The sequence below is a fragment of the Tachyglossus aculeatus genome, chromosome 16, assembly GCF_015852505.1.
Source record: "Tachyglossus aculeatus isolate mTacAcu1 chromosome 16, mTacAcu1.pri, whole genome shotgun sequence".
Lineage (NCBI taxonomy): Eukaryota > Metazoa > Chordata > Mammalia > Monotremata > Tachyglossidae > Tachyglossus > Tachyglossus aculeatus.
In genome coordinates, this window is record NC_052081.1 from 25,440,446 (window position 1) to 25,461,716 (window position 21,271).

At 42.8% G+C, this 21,271-nt stretch overlaps 1 protein-coding gene across 1 annotated transcript in view; it reads right to left on the reverse strand.

The window, feature by feature from the left end:
* Positions 1–21,271, reverse strand: part of BAG3 (BAG cochaperone 3) — a 53,701-nt gene that overhangs the window by 19,540 nt on the left and 12,890 nt on the right. The window contains exon 2 of the mRNA XM_038758471.1: positions 1,559–1,918. Within this exon, the coding sequence (XP_038614399.1) occupies positions 1,559–1,918 (360 nt within the window). The remainder of the gene's footprint in view (positions 1–1,558; positions 1,919–21,271) is intronic.

The window sequence follows — 21,271 nt, forward strand, 5'->3', positions numbered from 1 at the left end:
TTCTCCCACTCCCTTCTGCGTCGTCCCAGCCCCACAGCACTTATGTCCATATCTGTAACTTATTTATTTAATGTCTGTCTCCCCTTCTAGACTGTAAATTATTTATTTATATTAATCTCTGCCTCCCCTTCTACACTGTAAGATTGTTGTGAGCAGGGAATGTGTCTTTACTGTTATACTGAGCTCTCCCAAGTGCTTACTACAGCGCTCTGCACACAGCAAGCACTCGATAAAAACGACGGAATGACTGAATGAAATCCCAGGCTCTTTCCCCTAAGGCCGCGCCGCCTTCCTCTCTTATCCCGGGCTTTCTCGCTAACTCGTCATCATCATCATCATCAATCGTATTTCTTGAGCGCTTACTGTGTGCAGAGCACTGTACTAAGCGCTTGGCAACATACAGAGACGGTCCCCACCCAACGGTGGGCTCGCAGTCTAAAAGGGGGGGGTGGAGAACAAAACCAAACATACTCACAAGAGAAAATAGGTAGAATAGAGATGTACAAACAAAATAAATAAATAAATAAATAAATAAATAAGTAAATAGCTAGATAGATAGATAGATAAATAGATAGATAAATAAATAAATAAATAAGTAAATAGCTAGATAGATAAATAAATAGATAAATGAATAAATAACAATAAATAAATAAATAAATAAGCAAATAAAAAATAAATAAATAAATAAATAAGTAAGTAAGTAAATAGATAGATAGATAAATAAATAGATAGGTAAATAAATAAATAAGTAAATAGCTAGATAGATAGATAAATAAATAAATAAATAGATAGATAGGTAACAATAAATAAATAAATAAATAAGCAGGCAAATAAAAATAATAAATAAATAAATAAATAAATGAATAGATGGATAGATAGATAGATAGAAAAATAAATAAATAGATAGATAGATAAATAAATAAATAAGTAGATAGATGGATAGATAGATAAATAAATAAATAAATAGATAGATAGATAAATAACAATAAATAAATAAATAAGCAAATAAAAAATAAATAAATAAGTAAATAAGTAAATAGATAGATAGATAGATAGAAAAATAAATAGATAGATAGATAGATAAATAAATAAATAAGTAGATAGATGGATAGATAGATAAATAAATAAATAGATAGATAGATAGATAGATAGATAGATAAGTGAGTAAATAGATAGATAGATAGATAGATAAATAGATAGATAGATAGATAGATAAATAAATAACAATAAATAAATAAATAAGTAAGTAAGCAAATAAAAAATAAATACATAAATAAATAAATAAATAAATAAATAAATAAATGAGCAAATGAATAAATAAATAAATAAATAAATAAATGAATAAATAAATAAATAAATAAATAAAGCAAGCAAGCAAGCAAGCAAGCAAACAAGCAAGCTCATCTGAGGGCCTGGCTGCAGGACGCTACAGAAAGCGCCCGGAGTAAAGGCAGTTGCCCTTATCTAAGAGAGCGGGAATGACCAGGAATTAAGAAGCGCAGGACGGCGGGAAGAGTCAGCCGGTGGCCCACGCCAGACCCTCCCCGGCGAGACTGACCTCAAGCCCGTGAGAGGCGGGAGGCGGAGGGGTGGCGGCGGCCGCCGCCGCCTGTCCGCACTGTCTGTCCGGCTGGCCGGCTTCGGCCGGGCCCCTGAGAGGCGACTCGGGCTGGCCGTAGGCCCGCAGAGGCGACTGCGACCTGGCGGGATGGGCCACGGTTTCCGCTCTGACCCGCTGCACGCCCGGCTGGTGAAAGGAATGAGACGGGGGCTGCTGCGGCCTGTTCTCCAAGCCTTCGTGGCTGACCGGGATGGGGATGTAGCCGGGTCGCAGCTGAGGGTACACCGGGGTCCCTTCTCTGGCCACCTGCGGCTTCGGGCTCTCCCCGGTCGGGCCGTTTGCAGAGGACTGACTCTCCTAGAATAAAGAGAACCACGTTAACACGCTTCAAACGCGGGGGGAAAGAGCGGGAAGTTTTTTAAAAAAAAAACCAGCACCCGACCGAGGCCTTCCACATTGCGAGGTTAAAGACGTCTCTGATTTTGACCTACAACCAAGGGATTTATATATGTAAATATATGTATGTATATATGGTTGTACATATTTATTACTCTATTTATTTTACTTGTACATATCTATCCTATTTATTTTATTTTGTTGGTATGTTGTTCTCTGTCTCCCCCTTTTAGACTGTGAGCCCACTGTTGGGTAGGGACTGTCTCTATGTGTTGCCAATCTGTACTTCCCAAGCGCTTAGTACAGTGCTCTGCACATAGTAAGCGCTCAATAAATACGATTGATGATGATGACGATTGAGCTTGTTCTGGAGTTATGCCCCCTTCCTCCCAACTCTGCCAAGAAGGAGCCGCTTCTGGAAAGCCAGGAGAGCCTATTCCTTTACCTCGTCGACAGCTCCAAAATGGGAGTTTAAACTCCCCTAACTGGTTCCTCAAGTCTTCTCCCCTGCATGATTTTATGGGCGTTCGGGGTGAGTCGGGCTGAGCTGCCTTCCTAAACATCTAGGATCACAAATTCAAATCCCGAAGGCCCTGCTGAGAGCTCACCTCCTCCAGGAGGCCTTCCCAGACTGAGCCCCTTCCTTCCTCTCCCCCTCGTCCCCCTCTCCATCCCCCCCATCGTACCTCCTTCCCTTCCCCACAGCACCTGTATATATGTATGTACATATTTTTTACTCTATTTATTTATTTTATTTGTACATATCTATTCTATTTATTTTATTTTGTTAGTATGTCTGGTTTCGTTCTCTGTCTCCCCCTTTTAGACTGTGGGCAGGGACTGTCTCTATATGTTGCCAATTTGTACTTCCCAAGCGCTTAGTACAGTGCTCTGCACATAGTAAGCGCTCAATAAATACAATTGATGATGATGATGATGAAAGGTGATCAGCTCCCTGAGGGCGGGGACCACTGTTCTCCCCTATAAAAATAATAATACTATCAATCAATCAATCATATTTTTTGAGCGCTTACTGTGTGCAGAGCACTGTACTAAGCGCTTGGGAAGTACAAGTTAATACCAGTAATAATTGTGCGTTTGTTAAGTGCTTACTATGAGCCAAGCACAGTAAGACCATCAGGTCCCATATGAGGCCCCCACTCTAAGCAGGAGGGACAACAGGTACTGAACCCCCATTTGGCAGATGTGAAGTGACTCGCCAGGGTCACACAGCAGGCGAGCCAGGATTAGAACCCAGATCCTTTGACTCCCGCCAGGGCTCGGGCTCTTTTCACTCAGCCACGCTGCTTTTCCTCCGTGCTCGGCGCACAACAGGGGTCCAACAGATATGACTGATTCATCGACTGAGCCCGATAAAATGCGACGCATTTCCTTGTTTTCCTGACGGCGATTTCCTCCGGGAAAATACCGACCGCCGGGAAGGGAAACGGCGTTCAAATACGAGTGACACTTAAACCACAGCAGCAGAAGCAACGGAGGCCGGGCGTGCCAACCCAAGAGTGGCTAAGGAAGGGTCCGTGAAGTGCAGTTATTCCTTCAGGATCCAGTCTATTTTAGGGCTTGCCGCGGGAACGAGTTCCAGATGTCCGTCGGGAAAGATCGTGTATCACACAAGGCATCCCGGTCACTCCCTAAGCACGCTGTTATTCAGCGAGCAGGAAAATTTCCCAACGAGGTCGGTAACGCGGCCTCAAGTCCCCGGGTCCCAAAGTTTCTTGAGAAAAAGTTTAACGTTAACAGGTGGACGCTACATACGCAAGAATTAAGACAGTCACCATGAAAGTGGTCGGAGGTCATGGGTTCAAATCCCGGCTTCACCACTTGTCAGCTGTGTGACTTTGGGCAAGTCACTTCTCTGGGCCTCAGTGACCTCATCTGGAAAATGGGGATGAAGACTGTGAGCCCCCCCGTGGGACAACCTGTTCACCTTGTAACCTCCCCAGCGCTTTGAACAGTGCTTTGCACATAGTAAGTGTTTTATAAATGCCATTATTATTATTATTATTATATGCACATAAGTGCTGCGGGGCTGGGAGGGGCGATGACTAAAGGGAGATGTGCCAAGCCACATCCCCTTCCCGCCTTCAAGCAGCGTGGCTCAGTGGAAAGAGCCCGGGCTTTGGAGTCAGAGGTCATGGGTTCAAATCCCGGCTCCGCCACTTGTCAGCTGTGTGACTTTGGGCCAGTCACTTCGCTTCTCTGGGCCTCAGTTCCCTCATCTGGAAAATGGGGATTAAGTCTGTGAGCCCCACGTGGGACAACTTGATTACCTTGTATCTACCCCAGAGCTTAGAACAGTGCTTTGCACATAGTAAGCGCTTAACAAATGCCATTATTATTATTATTATTTAGTCTTCTTAAAGACTCGCCTTTTCCTAGAGCCATTTCCTAACTGATCCTCATTTTCCCTGGTCATGGCATCTTAGTCAGTCAACTGTATTTACTGAGTGCTTAGTGTGTAAGCACTGTACTAAGCGCTTGGGAGAGTACAATATTGCAATAAACAGACGTATTCCAAGCAGGAATATGCCAGTTTATTCGTCCTACTTATTTAATTGTTTGTTGTTTCTTTTCCCAGGCGTAGCAATCCTCTTATTTACCTCCCTATTGTATGTACGTGGCTCTTCAAAGCCAGGGCTGTCTTCTGCTTCTGCTCTCAAGTGCTTAATAATAATAGTAATAATAATGATAATAATAATAATAATGGCATTTATTAAGCGCTTACTATGTGCAAAGCACTGTTCTAAGCACTGGGGAGGTTACAAGGTGATCAGGTTGTCCCACGTGGGGCTCCCAGTCTCAATCCCCATTTTACAGTTGAGGTAACAGAGACCCAGAGATGTTAGGTGACTTGCCCAAAGTCACACAGCTGACAATTGGAGGAGGCAGGGTTTGAACCCATGACCTCTGACTCCAAAGCCCGGGCTCTTCTCCACTGAGCCTCGAGCTCTGCCCCTAGCAGGTGCCCAGAACAGTACTTTGCACACACAGTAGACGCCCAGCAAATACTGAAGATGATGATGACACACAGGATTCAGATCCCTGGGGTGGGCAAGAAGTGCGTCCTGTCAGTAACAACTCCCGTCATTCATTCATCATCATCATCATCATCAATCGTATTTATTGAGCGCTTACTGTGTGCAGAGCACTGTACTAAGCGCTTGGGAAGTACAAATTGGCAACATATACAGACGGTCCCTACCCAACAGTGGGCTCACAGTCTAGAAGGGGGAGACGGAGAACAAAACCAAACATACTAACAAAAGAAAATAAATAGAATAGAGATGGACAAGTAAAATAAATAAATAAAAAGAGTAATAAATCTGTACAAACATATATACATATATACAGGTATACAAACATATATATAAGGCATATACGGGTACATAAACATATATATACACATATACAGGTATATAAGGTATCAGGTATATATACAGGCATATAACATATATCATCATCATCAATCGTATTTATTGAGCGCTTACTGTGTGCGGAGCACTGTACCAAACGCCTGGGAGAGTACAGTAGAACAAGGCCGGCTGAAAAGCCTCCCGCAGTTTTAGGAAAGGGAAGACAGCCCTATCCTGCCCAGAAGCAGCGTGGCTCAGCGGCAAGAGCCCGGGCTTTGGAGTCAGAGGTCATGGGTTCGGATCCCGACTCCGCCACATGTCTGCTGTGTGACCCTGGGCAAGTCACTTAACTCCTCGGAGCCTCAGTTACCTCATCTGCAAAATGGGGGTGAAGACTGTGAGCCCACGTGGGACAACCTGATCACCTTGTATCCTCCCAGCGCTTCGAACAGTGCTTTGCACATAGTAAGTGCTTAACAAATGCCATTATTATTATTATTATTATTATTATTATTATTATATCCTGGAGCAGGGAATGAACCCCAAATGGCCGCCCCTGCCCCGCTGGTCGACCATGGTCCCTGGCCCAGCCCTGTCCCCTACTCTGGGCTCTGGGATCAGGCCAGCAGCAGCCCTCATAATAATAATAATAATAATGGCATTTATTAAGCGCTTACTATCATTATCATCATCAATCGTATTTATTGAGCGCGTACTGTGTGCAGAGCACTGTACTAAGCGCTTGGGAAGTCCAAGTTGGCAACATATAGAGACAGTCCCTACCCAACAGTGGGCTCACAGTCTAAAAGGGGGAGACAGAGAACAAAACCAAACATACTAACAAAATAAAATAAATACAATAGATATGTACAAGCAAAATAAATAGAGTAACAAATATGTACAAACATATATCCATATATACAGGTGCTGTGGGGAAGGGAAGGAGGTAAGATGGGGGGTGGAGAGGGGGACGAGGGGGAGAGGAAGGAAGGGGCTCAGCACTGTTCTAAGCGCTGGGGAGGTTCCAAGGTGATCAGGTTGTCTCACGGTCTTAATCCCCATTTTACAGATGAGGTCACTGAGGCACGGAGAAGTCACTTGCCCAGAGCTGACAACTGGTGGGGCAGGGGTTTGAACCCATGACCTCTGACTCCAAAGCCCAGGCTCTTTCCAATCAATCAATCAATCGTATTTACTGAGCGCTTACTGTGTGCAGAGCACTGTACTAAGCGCTTGGGAAGGACAAGTTGGGAGTTTCCACCGAGCCAAGCTACTTCTCCGGTAGTCCGGCAGAAGCTTCATCATCATCATCATCATCAATCGTATTTATGGAGCGCTCACTATGTGCAGAGCACTGTACTAAGCGCTTGGGAAGTACAAATTGGCAACATACAGAGACGGTCCCTACCCAACAGTGGGCTCACAGTCTAGAAGGGGGAGACGGAGAACAAAACCAAACATACTAACAAAATAAAATAAATAAAACCAAACATACTAACAAAATAAAATAAATAGACTAGATATGTACAAGCAAAATAAATAGAGTAACAAATATGTACAAACATATATCCATATATACAGGTGCTGTGGGGAAGGGAAGGAGGCAAGATGGGGGGTGGAGAGGGGGATGAGGGGGAGAGGAAGGAAGGGGCTCAGCAATGTTCTAAGCGCTGGGGAGGTGATCAGGTTGTCTCACGGTCTTAATCCCCATTTTACAGATGAGGTCACTGAGGCACGGAGAAGTAACTTGCCCAGAGCTGACAACTGGTGGGGCAGGAGTTTGAACCCATGACCTCTGACTCCAAAGCCCAGTCTCTTTCCAATCAATCAATCAATCAATCGTATTTACTGAGCGCTTACTGTACTAAGCGCTTGGGAAGGACAAGTTGGGAGTTTCCACCGAGCCAAGCTACTTCTCCGGTAGTCCGGCAGAAGCTTCATCATCATCATCGTCAATCGTATTTATTGAGCGCTTACTATGTGCAGAGCACTGTACTAAGCGCTTGGGAAGTACAAATTGGCAACATATAGAGACAGTCCCTACCCAACAGTGGGCTCACAGTCTAAAAGCAGCATGGCTCATTGGAAAGAGCACGGGCTTTGGAGTCAGAGGTCATGGGTTCGAATCCTGGCTCCACCACATGTCTGCTGTGTGACCTTGGGCAAGTCACTTAACTTCTCTGAGCCTCAGTTCCCTCATCTGTAAAATGGGGATTAAGAATGTGAGCCCCATGTGGGACAACTTGATCACCTTGTATCCCCCCCAGCGCTTAGAACAGTGCTCTGCACATAGTAAGCGCTTAACAAATGCCATCATTATTATTATTATTAAAAGGGATGAGGCCCCTCACAGCCGGCGTGGTGGGGCTGTGCACTCACCGCGCAGTGTCTCAGCTCCGAACTACTTTCATTCATTCAGTCGTCTTTATTGAGCGCTCACTGGGTGCAGAGCACTGTACTAAGCGCTTGGGAAGTACAAGTCGGCAACGTATGGAGACGGTCCCTACCCAAAAACGGGCTCACGGTCTAGAAGGGGGAGACAGACAACAAAACCCGTAGACAGGTGTCACCAACCGGTCTCTCCCAAGTCTCCCGACGGGTGACGGCAGCTGTGGCCCGGGGAGAGGAAGAGGAGGAGGGAAGAGGCTCAGAACGCCTCAAAGCCACCGATGCAGGGCTCTCCCCATCCCTCTGGGGCAAATGTCCCCACAATCAATCAATCAATCGTATTTATTGAGCGCTTACTGCGTGCAGAGCACTGGACTAAGCGCTTGGGAAGTCCAAGTTGGCAACATCTAGAGACAGTCCCTACCCAACAGTGGGCTCACGGTCTAAAAGTCTAGAAAACAGCCTAAAAGACACAACCCGCCCACCTCCGCCCCTCCGGGCCTAAAAGCCAGAGTGTCTGTGGTGCCTCTGCTTCCTCACTGCCAAGATCATCATCATCATCATCATCAATCGTATTTATTGAGCGCTTACTATGTGCAGAGCACTGTACTAAGCGCTTGGGAAGTACAAATTGGCAACATAGAGAGACGGTCCCTACCCGACAGTGGGCTCACAGTCTAAAAGGGGGAGACGGAGAACAAAACCAAACATACTAACAAAATAAATAGAATAGATATGTACAAATAAAATAAATAGAGTAAAAAAAATGTACAAACATATATACAGATAATAATAATTGGCATTTGTTAAGCGCTTACTATGTGCAAAGCACTGTTCTAAGCGCTGGGGGGGATACAGGGTGATCAGGTTGTCCCACGTGGGGCTCCCAGTCTTAATCCCCATTTTACAGACGAGGGAACTGAGGCCCAGAGAAGTGACTTGCCCAAGATCACGCAGCAGACATGTGGCGGAGTCGGGATTCGAACCCATGACCTCTGACTCCAAAGGCCGGGCTCTTTCCACTGAGTCACGCTGCTTCCCTTCCAGAACCCCTCAAACTTCCCTACATCAACTGTGGGTTTTTGTCAGGGGAAATAAAAAAGAAAGACAACCACAACCACCCCCGGCGAACTTTAAAATAATTATGGTACTTGTTAAGCGCTTACTATGTTCTGAGCACTGTTTTAAGCACTGGGGTAGACACAAGTCAATCAGGTTGGACACAGTCCCACACGGAGCTCACGCTCTTAGCCCCATTTTACAGATGAGGTAACTGGGGCACGGTTAAGTGACTTGCCTAGGGTCACACAGCAGACGCGTGGCAGAGCCGGGATTCGAACTCAGGTCCTTCTTGATTCCTAGGCCCGGGATCTATTCGCTAAGCCACCCTGCTTTACTTTCAAAGCCCCCCAAGCCCACCAAAGGCTGCTGCTCTCAAGGATTTCAGCAAGCAGAGGCCAGCAGAAAACTCTTTCTCTAGGCTATAAGCTCCTTGTGGGCAGGGATCTTGTGATACTGCACAGTTCCAGGTGCTCAGTACAGTGCTCTGCACGCAGGAGGTGCTCAATAAATACCGCTGCTTGGCGGTGATCGCCTCACACGGCACACACACGTCATTCAAGGAAGCAGCGTGGCTCAGTGGAAAGAGCCCGGGCTTTGGAGTCACAGGTCATGGGTTCAAATCCCGGCTCCCCTAATTGTCAGCTGGGTGACTCTGGGCAAGTCACTTCACTTCTCTGCGCCTCAGTTCCCTCATCTGTAAAATGGGGATGAAGACTGTGAGCCCCCCAGGTGGGACACCCTGATCGCCTTGTATTCCCCCCAGCGCTTTGAACAGTGCTTTGCATATAGTAAGCGCTTAACAAATACCATTATTATTATTATTATTATTATTCAAGGTGACAAGCATCACTGATGAACACTGGTCAAAAGCACTGAGCATGCGTCGAAGAGACCGACAGATTTTTCGTCTTCAGGTTAAAAGCATCCGGCAAATGAACTTGGAAGTGACTCGCCTTTCGGAGAAAGCTAGTCTCAGGACATAATGGCAGCAAGATTAGAAGGATTCACTCATTCAGTCGCATTTATTGAGCGCTTACTGTGTGCAGAGCACTGTACTAAGCGCTTGGGAAAGTATAATACAGCAAAAAAGAGAACACACAGCGAGCTCACGGTCTAGACGATCTCTGGCAGATATCCTCTGCACGAAGCTAGAAGAGCAAGCATCTATAGGCTCAGGATTATAGAATTATTTTAACTATTAATATATATATTAATATATATTAATATATTTTAACTATTTAAATATATGTTTGTACATATTTATTACTCTATTTATTTATTTTACTTGTACATATCTATTCTATTTTCTTTTGTTAGTATGTTTGGTTTTGTTCTCTGTCTCCCCCTTTTAGACTGTGAGCCCACTGTTGGGTAGGGACTGTCTCCATATGTTGCCAATTTGTACTTCCCAAGCGCTTAGTACAGTGCTCTGCACATAGTAAGCGCTCAATAAATACGATTGATGATGATGATGAATTATTTTAACTCTCTCATATGGCATTTGCCCAAGAGGAGAGAGTGAGTTTAAAGGCCACGGGCAGCGTCCAACAAGTAGCAGTATGGCCTTTGGGAAAGAAAACAAGGCTGGGAGCCGGAGGACCTGGCTCCTAACCTTAGCCGTCGCTTGCCTTCTGTGTGACCGCGGGCAAGTCACTTAAACCTCTCTGGGCCTCAGGTTCCGCATCTGTAAAATGGGGACGAAATGCCTGTTCTCCCTCCTATTTAGACTGTGAGCCCCATGTGTCAACTTGTGTCAATTATGTGTCCATTATGTTGCCAACTTGTACTTCCCAAGCGCCCCGGTTACCTAATTCATAAAATGGGATTTTAAAATGGGGATTACATATTTGCAATTCTATTTATTTTAATTCATTCATTCATTCATTCAATCGTATTTATTGAGCACTTACTGTGTGCAGAGCACTGGACTAAGCACTTGGAAAGTACAAGTTGGCAACATATAGAGACAGTCCCTACCCAAAAGTGGGCGATCTTAATCCCCATTTTACAGATGAGGTCACCGAGGCACGGAGAAGTAACTTCTCCCCCTTGTCCCCCTCTCCATCCCCCCCATCTTGCCTCCTTCCCTTCCCCACAGCACCTGTATATATGTATATATGTTTGTACATATTTATTACTCTATTTATTTATTTATTTTACTTGTACATACCTATTCTATTTATTTTATTTTGTTAGTATGTTTGGCTTTGTTCTCTGTCTCCCCATTTTAGACTGCGACCCCACTGTTGGGTAGGGACTGTCTCTCGATGTTGCCAACTTGTACTTCCCAAGCCTCTGAGCCTCAGTTACCTCATCCGTAAAATGGGGATTAAAACTGCGAGCCCCACGTGGGACAACCTGATCACCTTGTATCCCCCCCCCAGCGCTTAGAACAGTGCTTTGCACATAGTAAGCGCTTAACAAATGTCATTATTATTATTATTATTAAATATCCCGACTGTAATGAATCAACCGATCAACGGGATTTACTGAGTGCTTTCTGGGTGCACAGCACTGTACTATTCTATTATTTTTACTATTATTAGTAAAAATACGATTATAGTAGTATTATAATAGTATTACTATTACTATTATTAGTATAGTGCTTAGTACAAAGCACTGTACTAAGTGCTTAGGAGACTACAATGTAACAATAAACAGACACATTCCCTGCCCACAGTGGGAACTCACAGTCTAGAAGGGGAGACTATTTTTATGTAAAAAATTCACCGCCCGGCAGAGCTTCAGTTACTCCCACATACAGAGATGCAGCGTGGCTTAGTGGAAAGAGCACGGGCTTGGGAGTCAGAGGTCCTGGGTTCTAATCCCGACTCCGCCACTTATCAGCTTATCAGCTGTGTGACTCTGGGCAAGTCACTCAACTTCTCTGTGCCTCCGTTCCCTCATCTGCCAACTGGGGATTAGGACCGTGAGCCCCACGTGGGACAACCTGATGACCTTGTATCTCCCCCAGCGCTTAAAACAGTGCTTGGCACATAGTAAGCGCTTAACAAATACCATAATTATTATTATTATTATACAGGTTGAGTTAGTGCACCCTCTCCACCTTAAGCAACATCAATCAATCCATCATATTTACTGAATGCTTATTGTGTGCAGAGCACTGTACTAAGTGTTTGTACATATTTATTACTCTATTCATTTATTTATTTATTTTACTTGTACATAAGTAGGCACATTCCCTGCCCACAGCGGGAGCTCACAGTCTAGAAGGGGAGACTATTTTTATGTAAAAAGTTCACCTCCCGGCAGAGCTTCTGTTACTCCCACATACAGAGAAGCAGCATTTTGTTTTTATTTTATTTTGTTAATATGTTTGGTTTTGTTCTCTGCCTCCCCCTTTTAGACTGTGAGCCCACTGTTGGGTAGGGACCGTCTCTATATGTTGCCAACTTGGACTCCCCAAGCGCTTCGTACAGTGCTCTGCACACAGTAAGCGCTCAATAAATACGATTGATGATGATGATGATAAATGCTGGGGCGAGTACAGAGTTCGAAGGCACGTTCCCCCCTTCTTAAAGATGTAAAAATCAACCCATCTCATTGAAAATCCCGCACCTTCTGATAATTATAGCACCTTTAAAGCACTTACTTTGTGCCAAGCCGCTGTGGTAGATATGAGATCATTTGGTCCCACATGGGGCACACAGTCTAAGTAGGAGGGAGAACAGGGATGGAATACCCATTTTGCAGATGAGGAAGCTGAGGCACAGAGCGGTTAAATCATCATCATCATCAATCGTATTTATTGAGCGCTTACTATGTGCAGAGCACTGTACTAAGCGCTTGGGAAGTACAAATTGGCAACATCTAGAGACAGTCCCTACCCAACAGTGGGCTCACAGTCTAAAAGGAGGAGACAGAGAACAAAACCAAACATACTAACAAAATAAAATAAATAGAATAGATATGTACAAGTAAGATAAATAAATAGAGTAATAAATACATACAAACATATATACATATATACAGGTGCTGTAGGGAAGGGAAGGAGGTAAGATAGGGCCACATCTAGAGCCGGTCCCGACCCAACAGCGGGCTTACAGTCTAGACGGGGGAGACGGGGAACAAAACAAAACGTATTAAAGAAATAAAATAAATAGAAGAGAGATGTAGAAGTAAAATAAGGAAATAAACAGACGGTCCCTACCTCAAAAACGGGCCCGACTAGGCCCCAACGCTTCCTCGAGTCGAGGAAAAAGGAAAAAGGGGGGCGATGACTTGCCCAAGGTTGCACAGCAGACAAGTAGCGGAGGCAGGATTAGAATCCAGGTCCTCTGACTCCAATCTCTAGACCATAAAACTCACTAAGGGACAGGGAAAGTGTCTGCTAATTCTTTTGTACTGTATTCTCCCAAACACTTAGTACAACTCGATAAATACCACTGATTGACTGAACGATTGATTCTCTACAGCCGATGCAACCGGAAACCAAAAATCCACATTCAGAAATTACCAAGTGAAAAGCAAACCTTAACAATAAGTTAATAGGCTCCTAAAAGCAAGATTTTCACAGGGTGTACTGGTACCATTTTAATAATAATAATGATGGCATTTGTTAAGCTCCTACTATGTGCAAAGCACTGTTCTAAGTGCTGAGCACTGTTCTAAGCGCTGAAAGCAGCATGGGATAGTGGATTGAACAAGGGCCCGGGAGCCAGAAGGCCCTGGGTTCTAATTCCGGCTCCGACACAAGTCTGTTGCGTGACCTTGGGTAAATCACTTAATTTCTCTGGGCCTCAGTTACCTAATTCATAAAATGGGATTTTAAAATGGGGATTACATATTTGTAATTCTATTTATTTTAATTAATTCATTCATTCATTCAATCGTATTTATTGAGCGCTTACTGTGTGCAGAGCACTGTACTGAGCGCTTGGAAAGTACAAGTTGGCAACATATAGAGACGGTCCCTACCCATGATACGTATATGCCCATAATTCTATTTATATTGATGTTACTGATGCCTGTTTACTTTTGTTGATGTCAGTCACCCCCCTGTTGGGTAGGGACCGTCTCTATATGTTGCCAACTTGTACTTCCCAAGCGCTTAGTGCAGTGCTCTGCACACAGTAAGCGCTCAATAAATACGATTGATTGACGGATTCTAGACTGTGAGCCCGTTGTGGGCAGGGATTGTCTCTATCTGTTGCTGAACTGTACTTTCCAAGCGGTTAGTGCAGTGCTCAGCACACAGTAAGCGCTCAATAAATACGACTGAATGAATGAATAGGATTAAGAGAGTGAGACAGGGACTGTGTCCAACCTGATCAACTTGCATCCACCCCAGTGCTTAGCACATAGTGCTTAATAAGTACTATTATTATTACCTATCATTATTATTAATAATATAATATATAATTAATATAATACAATATATAATATATAATATGATATAATATAATGATATATAATATAATAACATATGATATAACATGATATGATAATATATAATATAATAACATATAATATATAATATAATAACATATAATATATAATATAATAACATATAATATATAATATAGCATAATATAATAATACATAATATAATAACATATAATATGTAATATAACAAAATATAATAAAATAACATAATATATAACATAATATAATAATATATAATATAATAATATATAATATATAATGTGATACATAATAATATAATGATATAATATAATATGTTAATATATAATTGTAATAATATGATTATTATTACCACCTATTATTATTCTGTATTATTAATACAGAAAATGATGCTCTTGGCAGCCTGACCTAATGGAAAGAACCCAGGCCTAGGAATCAGGGGATCCATCTGAGTGCTGATCCTTGCTCCCTGACTTGATTGCTGTGTGACCTCAGGTAACTTCCCTGTGCCTCAGTTTCCTCATCTGTAAAATGGGGCTTAATTACCTTTTCCTCCCTTCCCCTACACAGTGAGCCCTGGATGGGACAGGGGCAGTCTGATCTGATTATACTCCTTTTACTCCAGGGCTCAGCATTACTGACTGCTGGGGGGTAAATGCAAAATAATCAGTTCAAGCATAGTCCTTGCTTGCCCCACACTCATAATCTAAGAGATAGGCTTATCTAAACCATGGTACTGATAAAAAAAACATCGTTTTAAAGGAGAGAAAGACTGAAGAACTCATCTGGCTTAGTAGTAACTTAGCTCAGGGTCTCAAAAACAGCCAAATGTCTCCTCTTTTAGTCAGTTACGGAAACTGCCAAAGCAGCTCCTGAAAGAAGGTAAAAAAACAAGGTCCAGAGGACCTCAGAGTAACTCAAGTTCATATCTCATTAAAGAATCAGGTTCCAGTTAATTTCGTCTGATTTAGAAGCTGCTAAAAATGGCTCTCCAGAGATTCCGACTTTGTTGCACTGAAAAGTGATTTAAGTGGGACACAAGTATCATTAATTGGGTTTTTAGGCCAAAAAAACAGCCACTTACATTGTGACTTAGGTTACACGTATGAAAGTGCCGACAATTTTACTATCATCGTCATCATCAATCGTATTTATTGAACGCTTACTACGTGCAGAGCACTGTACTAAGCGCTTGGGAAGTACAAATTGGCAACACACAGAGACAGTCCCTACCCAACAGTGGGCTCACAGTCTAAAACGGGGAGACAGAGAACAAAACCAAACATACCAACAAAATAAAATAAATAGGATAGATATGTACAAGTAAAATAAATAAATAAATAGAGTAATAAATATGTACAACCATATATACATATATACAGGTGCTGTGGGAACAGGAAAGAGACCCGGGATATTTTACAAAAGCAGACATACCAGAAAGAGTACTTATCAAGCACCGACTTTGGGCAAAGCACTACGCAATAATACACAGGCAAGAATTAGACAGTCTCACCCATCTACGGTAGAACAGGAACAGGACATCACCTAAAAATCATTTGTGTGTTCGTTTTACTAATAGTTAAGTAAAATGTTTGGCATAAAAAGGAAGCTGGATGACAGCAGGATAAATTAAATAAGCAACATGAGTTTCTTGAGACGGGAATAGTTAAGTAAAATGTTTGCCATAAAAAGGAAGCTGGATGACAGCAGGATAAATTAAATAAGCAACATGAGTTTCTTGAGACGGGGACCGTGTCTGATCTGATTGCATTCAATCTACCCCAATGCTTACTTTTTTTTTTTTTAATGGTATTTAAGCGCTTACTACGTGCCAGGCACTGTACTAAGCACTGGGGTAGATACAAGCTAATAGGATGGGACACGGTCCCTGTCCTACACAGGGCTCGGAGCCTTAATCCCCATTTTATACCTATGGTAACTGAGGCACAGAGAAGTGGAGCAACTTGCCCAAGGTAACACAGCAGACAAGTGGCCGAGCCAGGATTAGAACCCAGGTTTCTATCCACTATATGATGCTACTTAGGATGTTGTGTGATACATAAGATTATAAGAGTAGTAGTAGCAGTAATAGTAGTAGTATTAATTATAATAAAGTGAGCAGTTAGAAGTTCTTCCCTTTTCAATCTGATGTTCGGGTTAACTAGGTAATTTATCTTTCTTCATTTTCAGCTCCTTCCTGCTTTTTTTTTCCTTGCTAAAAAGGCAAAATTCCCCCATTATATACTGCAGAGGGCCTTTTTTCTTTTAATTAATTCATTCTTTCAATTGTATTCATTGAGCGCTTACTGTGTGCAGAGCACTGTACTAAGGGCTTGGGAAGTACAAGTTGGTAATTAATTGAGTTGGTAATTTAATTGAGTAGCAGATATTTTTATTTCAGCTCAAAGAGGTTTTTATAAAAAAAATTTTAAGTTGGGACTAACAGCTCAGCTTAGAATCAATCAATCAATCAATCGTATTTATTGAGCACTTACTGTGTGCAGACCACTGTACTAAGGGCTTGGGAAGTACAAGTTGGTAATTAATTGAGTTGGTAATTTAATTTAATTGAGTAGCAGATATTTTTATTTCAGCTCAAAGAGGTTTTTATAAAAAAAATTTTAAGTTGGGACTAACAGCTCAACTTAGAATCAATCGTATTTATTGAGCTCTTACTGTGTGCAGAGCACTGTACTAAGGGCTTGGGAAGTACAAGTTGGTAATTGAGTTGGTAATTTAATTTAATTGAGTGGCAGATATTTTTATTTCAGCTCAAAGAGGCTTTTATAAAAAAAAAATTTAAGTTGGGCCCAAGAGCTCAGCTTAGAATCAATCAATCAATCAATCGTATTTATTGAGCGCATACTGTGTGCAGAGCACTGTACTAAGGGCTTGGGAAGTACAAGCTGGTAATTAACTGAGTTGGTAATTTAATTTAATTGAGTAGCAGATAATTTTTATTTCAGCTCAAAGAGGTTTTTATAAAAAAAAATTTTAAGTTGGGACTAACAGCTCAGCTTAGAATCAATCAATCAATCAATCATATTTATTGAGCGCTTACTGTGTGCAGAGCACTGTACTAAGCGCTTGGGAAGTACAAGTTGGCAACATATAGAGGCAGTCCCTACCCAACAGTGGGCTCACAGTCTAGAAGGGGGAGACAGAGAACAAAACCAAACATATTAACAAAATAAAATAAATAGAATAGATAGTTACAAGTAAAATAAATAAACAGAGTAATAAATATGTACAAACATATATACATATATACAGGACAAACATATATACAGAACACTGCTTTGCACATAGTAAGTGCTTAATAAACGTCTTTTAGACTGTGAGCCCACTGTTGGGTAGGGACTGTCTCTATATGTTGCCAATCTGTACTTCCCAAGCGCTTAGTACAGTGCTCTGCACATAGTAAGCGCTCAATAAATACGATTGATGATGATGATGATGATTATTATTATTATACATATTTATTATCAGTGGCATTTACTGAGCACTTACTGTGTATACAGCACAGTACTAACCACTTGGGAAAGTACGAAGATAATATTGTCATTTCATGCTCAGCAGGGTTATCAAAATCATTATCAGTATTATTGTTTTATTATTAGTGTATTTGTTAAGCACTTACTACTTGCCAGGTACTAAGTGCTGGGGTAGAGCCAAGTTAATCAGGTCGGACACAGTCCCTGCCCCACATGGGGCTCCCAGCAGGAGGGAGAACAAATTTCTAGCTCCTTCCTGCCTTTTTTTCCCCCAAAATCAAGAAATGAGTTTTAATGAAAAGCAAACTAATAATGATAATAATGTTGGCATTTGTTAAGCGCTTACTATGTGCAAAGCACCGTTCTAAGCGCTGGGGGGGCGGTTACAAAGTGATCAGGTTGTCCCATGTGGGGTTCACGGTCTTAATCCCCATTTTACAGATGAGGTAACTGAGGCTCAGAGAAGTGACTTGCCCAAGGTCACACAGCAGACGTGGCGGGGCCGGGATTCGAACCCATGACCTCGGACTCCAAAGCCCGGGCTCTTTCCGCTGAGCCACGTGGAGCAAGGTAGATTTCCAAGCCAGTACGACCGTGTGACTGGCCAATGTTTTCTCAGGCTTCATCCTCTCCATCCTGCCAGAACTCAGGTTGCCACTACCTTGTTTGGGAGGGACCGTCTCTATATGTTGCCAACTTGTGCTTCCCAAGCGCTTAGTACAGTGCTCTGCACACAGTAAGCGCTCAATAAATACGATTGATTGATTGATTGATTGAGGGTGAAGCGACTGCCCAAGTAGATCAAACTATTCCAGTAACCATCCATGTCTTTTCCCATTTGATTTGTATTTCCCAAGCGCTTAGTACAGTGCTCTGCACACAGTAAGCGCTCAATAAATACGACTGATTGGTTGATTGATTGTTTGGGCTACGACGCAATGACAAAATTAGGAACTTTCTTCCGAAAATGCCAGGAAAAACTACTACGTGGAGTGGCAAAGAGGCCATCCTTCAGCATGTGCTGTGCGGACCCCGTGAACACAACATGCGTCCTCCTGAAATCCGCGGAGTTTTTTGGTTTGTTTTTTTAATGGTACTTGTTAAGCGCTCATTATGTACTAAGCTCTGCGGTAGATACACACTAGCCAGGTTGGACAGAGTCCCTGTCCCACATGGGGCTCACATTCTTAGCCTCCATTTTACAGATGAGGTAACTGAGGCCCAGGGAAGTTAAGTGACTAGCCCAAGATTCATTATCAATCGTATTTATTGAGCGCTTACTGTGTGCAGAGCACTGTACTAAGCGCTTGGGAAGTCCAAGTTGGCAACATATAGAGACAGTCCCTACCCAACAGTGGGCTCACAGTCTAAAAGGGGGAGACAGAGAACAAAACCAAACATACTAACAAAATAAAATAAATAGATGTGTACAAGTAAAATAAATAAATAAAATAGAGTAACAAATATGTACAAACATATATACATATATACAGGTGCTGTGGGGAAGGGAAGGAGGTAAGATGGGGGGGATGGAGAGGGGGAGGAGGGGGAGAGGAAGGAAGGGGCTCAGTCTGGGAAGGCCTCCTGGAGGAGGTGAGCTCTCAGTAGGGCCTTGAAAAAAAAAGAAAAATTTTTTCTTCCACAGCAGACAAGTGGCAGCGTCAGAATTAGAACCCGGGCCCTTCTGACTCCCAGGGCCATGCTCTCTCCACTAAACCACGTTGATTCTGAGTTTTGAAATCAAACATATTTATGGAGTGCTTACTGTGTGCAGAGCACCGTACTAAAGCTCCCGGGCGAGTGCAATATAATTGAGTTAAGAGCGGCGTGGAGCAGTGGATAGAGCGAGGGCTTGGGAGTCAGGGGTCGTGGGTTCTAATCCCGCCTCCGCCACTTATCATCTGTGTGACTCTGGGCAAATCACTTAACTTTTCTGTGCCTCAGTTCCCTCATCTGCAAAATGGGGATTAAGACCGTGAGCCCCACGTGGGACAACCTGATCACCTTGTATCTCCCCCAGCGCTTAAAACAGCGCTTGGCACATAGGAAGCGCTTAACAAATACCAAAATTATTATTATTATCATGAGAGGTCTCTACTCAGACATCTTGAGATATACCGAACTGCACCTGTCATATTTTCGAATGTAAATCCCGTTTCAGCTTTCCAACACGGTGATGTATGTATGTTTGTACATATTTATTACTCTATTTATTTATTTATTTATTTTACTTGTACATATCTATTCTATTTATTTTATTTTGTTAGTATGTTCGGTTTTGTTCTCTGTCTCCCCCTTTTAGACTGTGAGCCCGCTGTTGGGTAGGGACTGTCTCTATATGTTGCCAACTTGTACTTCCCACGCACTTAGTACAGTGCTCTGCACATAGTAAGCGCTCAATAAATACGATTGATGATGATGATGATGGTTTTGACTTTACAGGACTAGCCTCCTTTGTGGACTAAATGGGAGCCAAAGGGATGGTGATGAAACAATTTTGAAGTTATGACGGGGAGGAGAGAGGCGGAATGGAGCGGGAGAGGCCAACAGAGTCGTCACCTGATCGCCAGATGGACCGACTGGGCAGGGTTGAGGGTTGACGCGTCCATTTCACTTCCGATGAAGGTCGTCTACCCTACTGTAGAACCTTCCTGACCCAACGGGAACATCAATCAACCAATCAATCGTCTTTATTGAGCGCTTACTATGTGCAGAGCACTGTACTAAGCGCTTGGGAAGTACAAATTGGCAACATATAGAGACAGTCCCTACCCAACAGTGGGCTCGCAGTCTAAAAGAACATAATAATGTAGCTCTAGCTTGCTCTCCTACAAAAGATTCAAGAACACGATTCTGAGAAATTTACGATGAAAAAAAAAAGGGGGTCCGTCCGGCTCAGAAGTCAGCCCCCCATTTATAACTTTGTGGCTAAGACAAAACTGGACTTACAACTTTTCCACGTCATTTACATCAATCAGTTGCATTTCTTGAGCCCTCACTGTGTGCGGAGCACTGTACTAAGCGCTTTAGGAGAGTACAGTACAGCACAGTTGGTCGACGCGTTCCCGGCCTTGACAGTCTAGAAGGGGAAACGGACGTTAACATAAATGAACTATTTAAATGAGCCAATTGGGTCAGAAGTCTGAGGATTTGACTTGATCTTTGGAAGACTGACTCCTCCTGTGATCAGGGTTTTTGGTCATCATCAATCGTATTTATTGAGCGCTTACTATGTGCAGAGCACTGTACTAAGCGCTTGGGAAGTACAAATTGGCAACAGATATGGAGATCCTTAAAACTCCTTTGGACTTGGGAACCAGTGTGGCCCAGTGGAAAGAGCACGGGCCTTGGACTCAAAAGACCTGAGTTCTAACCCCAGTTCTGCCACTTTCTTGGGAAATGTCACTTCACTTCTTTGTGCCTCAGGTTCTTCAAAGGTGAAATGGAGAAGAAATCCTGGTTCTCCTATTTAGACTGTGAGCTCCATGTGGGACTACCTGATTAACTTATATCTACCTCAGCGCTTAGAACAGTGCTTAACACATAGTAAGCGCTTAACAAACACCGTAAAAAAGTGACAAGTATGGTTTAAATCCAGCGCAGAAAAAATA